Raw genomic sequence first — 11,495 nt, 5'->3', positions numbered from 1 at the left:
TCATCAAATAAGGAGATCCTTTGATGGAGCAATACTGGTGATTTCACTACATATCACAAACACCGAAGTGGTTTATCAAATTTCTTTTACGACGGACAGCTCCTATTCTTAAACTATTTTAGAAAGTAAGCTATTGTGTATTTGACTTTAACTTTCCATTCCTTATCTAGCAAAGCATCAGTAGAAATTGATACTCTTAGTCTTTCTTCTACGTGAACGTGAAAGCCATTTGCAACTCGCAATCATACAGTTCATTTACTTACCAATGACTGTAGTTTGGTACAACATTAACGGACTTTAACTTCACAACTGTTTCAGCCACCATTTCAATGCGGTATCCTACCTTCTTCCTTAAGTTTATTTGTTTGTTTCGTCCCCGTTGAGTATAATGATTCACTTTATCTGTGTATTTTGTGTGTATACATTTTAAACTTACACGTCAATATGTACCCTGATGAAGGATTTCGGCCGGTCAGAGGTAGTGCGTTATAAGAACGTGACTTTTCCAACGAAATCCTGACTTTATTTCTAATCATTCCTCATTTATTGATGTCATGCTAGTCAATGTCAAAGTCCAGTCTTATATAAATTTGTGACCAGCTGATTCCATTATCTGCCGCGGTAAATGAAAGCCCATGGGCAATAGTGCAAACTTTTCGCTACACATTATTCGTTATAATTTGAACCCATTTTGTTTACCTCTGACCGACATACCGAACTAAGTTATATGCTATTCTTCGACACTAGAAAGAAGCCGGACTTATGATTATTTATGACCTAAGATTTGAAATAAATCTTTGAAAAGAACGTCACAAAATAAATTGTTACAAAAAGGTTGAAAAGACACAAAAAATTACTTATCGGTACTGTGCCTGTGTAATCAGTCATGTTTTCAAATGAATGGTCAGCTGTACAATACTGCAGACGAAATCCCTCTGTTCTCATGAACATTTTCTCGGGATCTTCGTACTTTCTAAAGATAATCGAGACGCTTGATCCTTTTGAGAGTATAGTTGTCGGTGGCATGTCAGTGTTGCAGTATGTTTTGTCATAGTGAAGATGATCAATTACTGTAAACTTTGAGCGAATCTCTGCTTGATCTAAAACAAAATACAATAATGGAAGTCAGACAAGGAAGCTAAAATCCTTATCAAATCAAGAATTTCAAAGTTTGCATGTTTATAGTACATTAAATGTGTAGTATTCGTTTATATATAAATACTTTTATTCATTTTAGTATATTTTCTTTTCATTGTCAGAAAAAAGAACTTCTCTGTGTACTGACCATTGTAGAAAATCTTCCCTGAACGTTTTATGTAAACGTTTATATTGTTTGGAAACAGTTTTTGAAAGGTAAGGTTCAATTATGTTTCTATATGTATTGTTGTGTAGTCTATACATAAATGAAAGACAACATTATAACGGTTGAAATCATTTAATGAACCAATTTCTGAAACAAAGGAAACGAAAATACATGTACTTATTGTATGCCACTCTAGCGTCGACTGTTCAAAATAGATCTAATTGGTTATAAAATATAAACTGGGTTCGCATAGGTGGCACACACACACACACACACACACACACGCGCGCGCGCGTGCGCACGTACATACGGACACACACACACACGCACACATAAAGTGGGGGTGGGGGGGGGGGTCCCAGTTAGGTGTCTGCGCAAAATGTTTTTTGATTTTATTTATACTACCTAGTAGTACATGTATTAAGTTTCATTAACAAGTGTTACTGTTACCAGTTTTGACTTACTTTTATAGATATTCACATTTAAAGTGGTGGGGTAATCTGACATGTGACCAGCCAGGAACACAATTTCTGTTATTTTTTTTTTAAATGGTTCAAACGTTTTACCTGAAACTTTCATGATAAAATAACTAAGCAATGGAAATTTACACAACATGTTGCATTTTAAGTTGTACTGAATACTTTTTTCATTACAGAGCCACAAAGTGGTCTAATCAAATTTACTGATTTTCAATTGAAAAACTTTACCAAAAAGCTAAAACATTTTTCATTAGCTGAGATATTAAGGTGTTATTTTCAGCAGATATTGTAAACTAAATAAACATTAAAATGACAGTATATCAGTACACTCTGATTAATATTGGAAGATTTGTACACTCTCAAACTGGGAAAAAGTGGGTGGGGTAAATAAATATTCGAAGCAACACTACAAAAATTGTGCAGTTGTTAAGAAATGGCCTCAGATTGTCTATTACTATCATAATTTTATTAAATACAGCATTGATTGATAAATTTTAACAAACAATTCTCACTTTATACATGTGTGTCATGGAAAAAGCATGGACCTTGACATGACATGTAGACAAACCAAATTAACCCTGAAAGCTCAAAGTATTTAACAAAAGGTTTTGCCTGAGGCAGTATATTTTGAGGAAAGCTATTGTTCAAATTAACATTGAATTTTCTGCATTGATTTTTCCATGGCACACATGTATAAATAAAATCTGGAAAGTAGATCCCTCGGAAGCACCGAGAACAAGGCAAACAGTGAAAATTGCAGACTCGGTTTGATTGAGTCTGTTCATGAGCGGTAATGGAAAATGCAACACTGCCCACGCCCCCTAGCACCGGCTTAAGCAGTATTCAATCTTCAAATCTAAATGAGTTGAAATAAATGATCCCGAAGGACCAGAAAATATAACAACACTGAGATGAAGTCGGGGCGACTTTTTACGACCGCCACACAGCACTTAACACCCGCTGTTGTGAAGTAAATAAAATCTGGAAAGTAGATCCCTCGGAAGCACCGAGAACAAGGCAAACAGTGAAAATTGCAGACTCGGTTTGATTGAGCCTGTTCATGAGCAGTAATAGAAAATGCAACACTGCCCACGCCCCCTAGCACCGGCTTAAGCAGTATTCAATCTTCGAATCTAAATGAGTTGAAATCAATGATCCCAAAGGACCAGAAAATATAACAACACTGAGATGAAGTCGGGGCGACTTTTTACGACCGCCACACAGCACTTAACACCCGCTGTTGTGAAGTAAATAAAATCTGGAAAGTAGATCCCTCGGAAGCACCGAGAACAAGGCATCAAGTCTTAAAGAGAATTTAAAAAAAAAATTATCAACCAAGTCTGTATTTAATAAAACAAGAATGTGTCTGTAGGACACAGGGTGTGCCCCCACCCACCCCCACCCGACTGGTATATTTGTCAGAAATAATGGGAAATAATTCAAATGTTTTTTTTTTTGCAGTCTTAATGGGGTATAGCCTCAAAAAATATGAAAAGGATTCATTATTCTATACCATATACTTTTTGAGCTATGAGCATCGCAAACAAAAATCCACTATTTTGGCTATTTTAAGGGCAATAACTCCGTAATAAATGCTAAAATTCTCAAGAAGAATACCATGTGTGCAAAGGTCACATTATGATAAAGATTCAAGCAAGGTTTCATGAATTTACATTTAAATACTTCTGAGTAAGGCACCGAGAATACTTCTGAGTAAGGCACATAATTAGGTAAAAATATGCATTTTGTTACTATTTCAGGGGCATTAACTCTGGAAATAGGGGCAGACCCAGATACAAAATAGTAGGTGCGCAAGTTCATATCGTGATAAACACTCATCAATTTATATCAAATACTTTTTGAGCTAGACGTGTCACAAGGTGAAAATGTGCATTGTTGACTATTTCAGGGGCCATAACGCCAGAAATAGGGCGCTGACCCAGATTAAAAATAGAAGCTGCGCAAGTTCATATCATGATTAAGACTAACGCAAGGTTTCATGAATCTATATCAAAAACTTTTTGAGCTAGGTGTGTCACAAGGTGAAAATGTGCATTTTTTACTATTTCAGGGGCCATAACTCTAGAAATAGGGGGCGGAGCTAGACAAAATGTAGGAGGTGTGCAAGTTCATATCATTATAAAGACTCATGCAAGAACTTCGGACGAACGCACGGATGGACGTTCTCACGAAACGGTATTTATGTGACACCCCCATTGTTCTCTCTATTGTTCTATCAGTCACATAAAAAGAAAAAGGTCACATAAACAGAACGGAATGAATGACATCAAAGAAAAAGTACCGTTATGCAGTCACTTAACCATCATTTCGCGGGCACGGACAGACGGATTGACGGACGGAGGCACGGACAAGAGCAAATCTATATGCCCTCATCACTCCTGGGGCACAATTAAGATAGTAATAGACAATCTGAGGCCATTTCGTAACAACAGCACAATTTTTGTATTGTTGCTTCGAATATTTATTTACCCCATCCACTTTTACCCAGTTTGAGAGTGTACCACTCTAACTCCAATATTAATCAGAGTATACTGATATACTGTCGTTTTCATGTTTATTTGGTTTACAATATCTGTTGAAAATAACACCTTAATATCTCAACTAATAAAAGTGCTTTAGCTTTTGGGTGAAGTTCGTCCATTGAAAATCAGTAAATTTGATTAGACCACTTTGTGGCTCTGTGCTGAAAAAAGTATTCAGTACAATTTAAAATGCAACATGTTGTGTGAATTTCCATTGCATAGTTATTTTATCATGAAAGTTTCAGATAAAAAGTTAAAACCATTTAAAAAAAAATAACAGAAATTGTGTTCCTGGCTGGTCACATGTCAGATTACCCCACCCACTTTAAATGTGAATACATGTATCTATAAAAGTAAGTCAAAACTGGTAACAGTAACACTTGTTAATGAAACTTAATACATGTAGGTATATTACTACAAAGTATAAATAAAATCAAAAACATTTTGCGCAGACACCTAACTGGGACCCCCCACCCTTTATAAGAAATTAATACAAATATTCCTAATTTCAAACTTTTACCTTTACAGAGACAATAGAACAAACGACTTTGTTACATCGAAAAGGCAAACCTTCACATGTTACAGATTTGTTTTGTTTTAGACAGTAATAAAGGTTTCAGATGTCTACTAACCTCTTGGGCAGACAATGTAGAAGTCCATAAATTCTATCTGAATACTTTTATGCTGACCAGCAAAAATTTCAAATCTTTCTTCGACATTTACAAATGGAAGATTAAGAATGGAAAGAGAAGTGAGAATCATCTTCGGTTCAGTGCATTTTTCATGTCTTCCTTTTCTTAAGCGGTTACGCATATCTAGATCGATCGAAAAGCAGGCAGGTGTTTCTTCAGTAGAAAACAAAAGAGTGATGTCATAAATAACAGTGAGTACTTACATTTATATTATCTCTACAATTGCGGAAAATTACAAAACTATCTTTACGCGAAAAAAATTAGTGTGTTTTAAATGTCATTACAGTTACGCTTTATTTCATTTTAGTGTAGATGCCCCAGAATTAGTAATGTTACGAAACAATACCATTTACCTCTTTCCTATATGAAGCTTGATGACGTCATCATTCTATTTATTGACAAAAATGGCATGCTCTTTATTTTAACCTCACTTGCCTAGATCGTTATTACTGATATATATTAAATTAACTTAGATTGCATTTAAGCCATATAATATAGATGTTTATTTGCTTTTTTGGACAGAGAATATGTTTTAAAAATATTTAACAGTAGGTTGTGCTTGAAAGCTACGAGTCATATTTCATCGTGGTCGAAAATGAAATAAATACAATTATTTATTACCTTCATCAGTAATGACTGCACGGAATTTGCTAGATGTGCTTACGTGAAGACATGGAATAAACGTCACAAACACAAGACTTTCTCTTGTTTCAAGAGCAAATACAATGTCATTAAAGCGGTCATCTATTGTTGATCCTTTTGTGTCGTCTTGCAAATATGTTCCGATGTGAAGTCTGTCATTACAGGAATCCTTCTCAGATGACTGTGATTTGACATATAATAGTTAACTTTAGTGAGTAAAAGCATTGAGTTGAAGCTGAACAATAAACAAAAGTTTGTACTGTTAAAATATGGACTCACTGTCATATATTATTTTTCCTGCTAAATTGACTTCTAGTTAAAAGTACCCAGAATATTCGATGGGAAATACTTATTTTCTTGTTAGTTCAAAATAAGTAGGTTATCTGTATATATTAAAAGCAATCCAGGTCACCGCCCTTCATGAGGAACACTAAACAAATTCATAAAACCTACGTTACATAGGAATTTTCCTGGCTTTTATCATAGATTGTTAAAGAAATGTATTAAATATTTTATCAAATTTTCATTTTGACATTTTCATACATTAGAGTTTAGTTTATAATAAACAAGATATGATCTTAACACCATACTCTCTTGGTTCAAAACGTTTATTAATGATTACATTTATGCTATACTTTCAAAAGTACGGAAATGTGTCAGCTCCTAGTATTGTCAGCTGAATTAAGGTAGTTCTGCACGTTTGATTAACCGGAAGCACATGGCGTAACGTCATTTATCCGGAAAACGTAGAATAATGCCTGGATTCGGCATACGGAAACGAAAATCAGTTTATGAATTAATGGCAACCAGTGAGTAAATTTGTTAAAATGGCACGGTTATTATCTTTCTAAAGTTAAAATATGAAATTAAAACATCTGAAACTTTAAATAATTCAAAATAATGTCTTAAAATTAGCTTGAAATAGGCGGTTCATTTTAATTATAGCCAAATATCTCAAAAGTAAGCACACGGACCTATACATCTAATTTCACCATATTATAGGCCATTTATTTATTTACGACTGTGTGAAGTTTCATTAAAATCTACATTGTAGGACAATTTCTATTCGCAAAAATGTTAGTGTTAGTGAAAGTTGCGACTCTCCCATAGACTCCCATTATAAAAACTTGCGTGAGATATAGGAAACATCAAGCTGAATGTTTTTAGTATATTCCGAAGTTTTGAAAAATCAGAGTTTAATCAAATTCTACATTGTAGAAAAAATTTCGATCCTTAGGTGAAAAACTGCCTTAATTGGGATTATACCTATACATTCATTCGTCTACAAATACATTGTGTAGCTAAGAGTAAAATGTACGCAAACGTTCAAGTGGTTAATTCGGTTACTAGTTACAGGTAAGTGTATTCCTGGTAATAAGGTATTTTTGTCCGTTCTGATTGGTAAGTCATGTAAACAATCCCAAAAAGTGATTTTTTTTAAATTGATTTTTTACTGCATTTACAGTATATTATACATTTTAACAAAATTTGCTACATTTTATATGTATTGAAAACCATATTATCAAACGAATTTCTCCAGCCATGCCAACAATGTAAACACGGAGCCATCTCATTCACAGGAAAATTACTTATAAGTATCACTTTTCATGTGCTTTTCGTCCGATAATTTGGCGGAACTTAGATAGTTCTTACAAAAAACATGTGTAAATATACATAATTTCGATTTATTGATTTATGGAAGGCCGAACACGCCATAATGTTATAATGGAAGTCTATACGAAACAACTGGTGGTCTCTAATCATCAAACAGTTCCAAGATGACAGCAATACAGCTATAAACAATTCAAATTTTAATGCTCTTTGACATAGTTACTAGAAATATACTACTTTTCAATAAATTATGAACTTTATACGGATCTTGACAACGACTTTAAGCATTAAGTGTCTTTAAATGCTATTAAATAATATATTACCATCGATACATTTGTGAAAATGAATCTCACGTAACGATGTTTATTGAAATTTACTATCCATGCGTATTCATATGCTATCATCGTTGAGAATGGGTAACCAATAGAGGTTATAATTGAGGCTGTATAGACGTATTGCACGTTTCTAACGACTGTCCCATTTCGATCTTTGAAACCTGGAAACAACTCCACAATACCTGTCATTAATAGAACAAAAATGAATATCATTATCATCAGACTTCATCAGTGTATAAACAATAAATATCTATATACGTTACATCGCTAGCTCGGAATGAAAATAGCTCGTTCCGCTTAACGGAAATTTTTTCGACCCTTAAAGATTGTTAGAAAAGAAAACTAATGGTATTTGTTGACAACCGGATGCAGAATAAATACCTAAAATAAATGCGCTTATGGAACCAAATGTTAGATCTAAATAAAGTTTTGTTCAGCACATATTGTCCTTTCCGTGAAATTTGATAATATTGTTACTGTTTAAACTGAGATACTTGCACCTCAATCATGCCATAAAGATTAGTTTATTTGAACGTTTTAACATATTGTTTTACATTCTTATGTTTCTCAGGTTAAAAAGTACAATTTAAAGTAGCAGGAAAAATGTTCAATTATTTATTGGGACTTGTGTCTAAAAACTTTGTTTACATTCTACGCTTTCAAAGAATACATTTAATAGATTTTTGTAAATTATATCTCTTATGAAGTTAATTTAATGGCATGTACTTTTATCTAAATTATAACAGAGGCTTACATTTTCCACATAGATCGGTCCAGGTTGTGTATGCTGAAGATCGTCAATTTTGTCCAAAGTGTAAAATAAACATTACACCAATGGTTTTCTTTCAATGAAAGCTAAAAAGTCCCAATGTGACCTAGAAGTGCGTCGGTGTGCCTTACAAGCCAACAATATACATCATCATTATCCTGTATTCGTACATTCCAGTGATGTGTAAAATTCACTCACATATCAGAATTCAGATTTAGCGGAAAAACGTACAAAAAGACAGACGGACGTATGAATGGAGCAAACAAACTGTCCCCGATGAAAATGTAAGTGAAATGTCGGAGGCTGTGGAACAATTATTTTAGTGCTTGCTATAGGACAATATGCATACCCAAATACGTTTGCCTTGAAATAATATGAATTATGTATTATTATTAAAATAATATCTATAGCAAATTATTTTCGTGCATATATACGTTCAAAGTTGCTTCGATGAATTTTACGACGCATTATCAATTTATAAAGACGATGAATTCACTCAATCTTTAATTACAGTAGACAGAACCATCTTACTTTCAAACACATAGTACACTAACAAATTCAGTTATTACCTTCACTACATAGTTTGGCAAACCAGTGGCCAGTGACGTCATGACTCATTTTCCATACCCCGAGCTGACTTCTCATGTATTGAACACAGAGTCCTTTATCGCTTATACTGGCAACGGAACAATTATCATTTCTTTGGCAAAGATTATTGCATTCTTCAATATTTTTGTCGCCAACTATTAATTGGTTTTCAGATTTTATTTCGGTCTCTACTGGAAACATGTCAAACCAATTATGGCAGTTTAAAGCTGGTACACCTAGCAATAGAAAAGTTAAATTTTTACTGCGACTTTCTCATAATCAGGAAACGTCATACAACCTATCTCAGTTGTACATTCATAGGAGAAACGGTTCATATTTTGCATAATATCTGGCAACACTGGATAAAAAGGACCAGATTTCAATGTGTGTTGTTCCAATCAGCGACGTATGAACATATAGCATCGAAGCAATTAAGGACCAAACCTACATGAAAAGTGTATTTCTGAAATGCACAGCCAGCCGGCTTAACTCAATCGGGAGAGCGCAGACCAACGGATCCCAGGGTAGTAAGTTTGATCGTTTGGTCCCCGGGCTGAAGATATGTTCTCCGTGACGATTTGATAAAATATTTTGGAAATAAGCCGTGTTCCACCTCTGATTCATGTGGGAAGTTAATTGTGGAAAACAGCTTTTGTACACTGTTTTACATCTTGCACTGAACCCGCCCGCTTAGCTCAGTAGGGAGATCATTGGTCTACGGATCGCGGGGTCGCGAGTTCGATCCCCGGGCGGGACGTATGTTCTCCGTGACGATTTGATAAAAGACATTGTGTCTGACATTATTCGTCCTCCACCTCTGGTAATTTGTGTTGGGAAGTTGGCAGTTACTTGCGGAGAACAGGTTTGCACTTGTACAGAATCCAGGAACACTGGTTAGGTTAACTGCCGTTACATGACTGAAATACTGTTGTAAAACGGTATTAAACCAAAAACAAACAAACAAACATCTTACATTGAAGAAACATATCAAATTGATCTATCTAAAAAGATGTTTGTCTAATAAAGAATTCAGCAGTGTTTAAATGACGTCATAAATATACTAACATGGCTGACTCTATGAACAGCCACTTTCATAAACTGCCATATGTGTCCATTAGCGGTCCAAATTTATAAAACTCTTTCAGCGTTATAAAAGGCTTGAGGATAGTTTTAATACAAAAATTACTTATAGTCAGGCATTCCTTGCTCTATAATTTTTTTCAGTCTTGCTCTGGGCTCATTCTTATGTTCTGTCGCAAAACGGAAAAATATCATCATAAAATGCTACAAAATAATCCCAACAAGAGATGTTACTATTGGTGACAAATGCCCCTGAAGCGTGCCAATGAATGTTACAGTTGTCTGACAAATTATCACACATCATGTCGTGATCTTGACCTTGACCCGAGAGACCCGATTCATAAGCGTGACACACCTTTTCAATATGGTTAACATTTGTGTCAAATTATTTTCAAATCCCTTGAATATGGTCCAGACAAGAAACACCATTGACTTCTAAGTGTGACCTTTACCTTGGAGCTAAAGATCTGGGTCTTAGCATGACACGTCAACTCAGTATAGGGAACATTTATGCCAAGTTATTTTAAAATCCCTTCATCAATGACAGGGTTATGGACCGGGCAATTAACAGACTTTAACTTTTAACCTCTAAGTGCGACCTTGACCTTAGAGCTAGGAGTCTGCATCTTGCGCATGACACGTCGTCTCATTATGGAAAACATTTATGTCAAAGTATTTTATAATCCCTTTATGGATGGCAGAGTTACAGCCCGGACAAGAATTAACACGGACGCACGCACGGACGGACAGGGCGATTTTAATATGCCCACTTTCGGGGGCATGAAAAGTACGAAGCTTAAAGACTTTATTGATCGGCATTTTGAGTATTTCATCGTCAAAATGACTCGTTATCAACTAGGCAACATACCTGAAAGCTTACAACCTTGCAATTCAAATCTTAAGCATTTCTCTTTTCCAAATGTATCATTCTGTGCACCCAAAAACTTTATGAATCTAGCTTTGATTGGCTTCGGAGTCATAAGGATCTGTACCTCATACATAGATGCGTCTATTTTGAATAACTGTAAAATTCGTGAATACCTCTGAATACCTCATGTGACTGAGTAAGTAATGAGAAAGAAATACACATGGAAATAAACTGTTTCTAACTAAAATTCTTGAAATGCCACCGTCACTATACATTATATGATATCTTATAATATTGTGTTCCTACAACTAATAACAATTATTTCAGCCTTGCTTTATCAAATACTTGTATACAGGTTAATATTTTCATTAAATATATTTCAATTTTCATTAACATTTTACACAATAGCAAATTTAGTAAAAAACGTACATTGTATTAAAAATTTCCCCTGAAATGAAAATATTCAAGTTCGATTGTCTAATTACGTTTTATTCAGCAAATTAAGTATAGAGTGATCGACAAGATAAGAAATTTGTTTATTAGTAATGTCCAATTCAGAAAATTTGAAAGTAAAGGGAAGTCGGC

At 34.6% G+C, this 11,495-nt stretch overlaps 1 protein-coding gene across 1 annotated transcript; it reads right to left on the bottom strand.

Annotated features, from left to right (window-relative positions):
* Nucleotides 1-8,932: 8,932 nt before the first annotated feature.
* Nucleotides 8,933-11,059, bottom strand: LOC123558159 (uncharacterized). The gene is made up of 2 exons (XM_045350035.2): nucleotides 10,911-11,059; nucleotides 8,933-9,198 (listed from the first exon to the last, which is right to left on the bottom strand). The coding sequence occupies exons 1-2, from the start codon at nucleotides 11,041-11,043 to the stop codon at nucleotides 8,933-8,935; spliced, it is 399 nt and encodes a 132-aa protein (XP_045205970.2). The 5' UTR covers nucleotides 11,044-11,059.
* Between the last annotated feature and the right edge of the window lie 436 nt (nucleotides 11,060-11,495).

Source organism: Mercenaria mercenaria, chromosome 5 (genome assembly GCF_021730395.1).
Source record: "Mercenaria mercenaria strain notata chromosome 5, MADL_Memer_1, whole genome shotgun sequence".
NCBI lineage: Eukaryota > Metazoa > Mollusca > Bivalvia > Venerida > Veneridae > Mercenaria > Mercenaria mercenaria.
Note: the sequence above shows the minus strand (reverse complement) of the source record. Positions and strands in the feature narration are given on the sequence as shown.

Excerpts from the sequence above, each read along its gene's own strand:
- LOC123558159 (XM_045350035.2), bottom strand. The coding sequence starts at position 11,043 with ATGTATGAGGTACAGATCCTTATGACTCCGAAGCCAATCAAAGCTAGA. Across the intron at positions 9,199-10,910 it reads GCAAGGTTGTAAGCTTTCAG|GTGTACCAGCTTTAAACTGC; the intron begins GTATGTTGCCTA and ends TTCTATTGCTAG.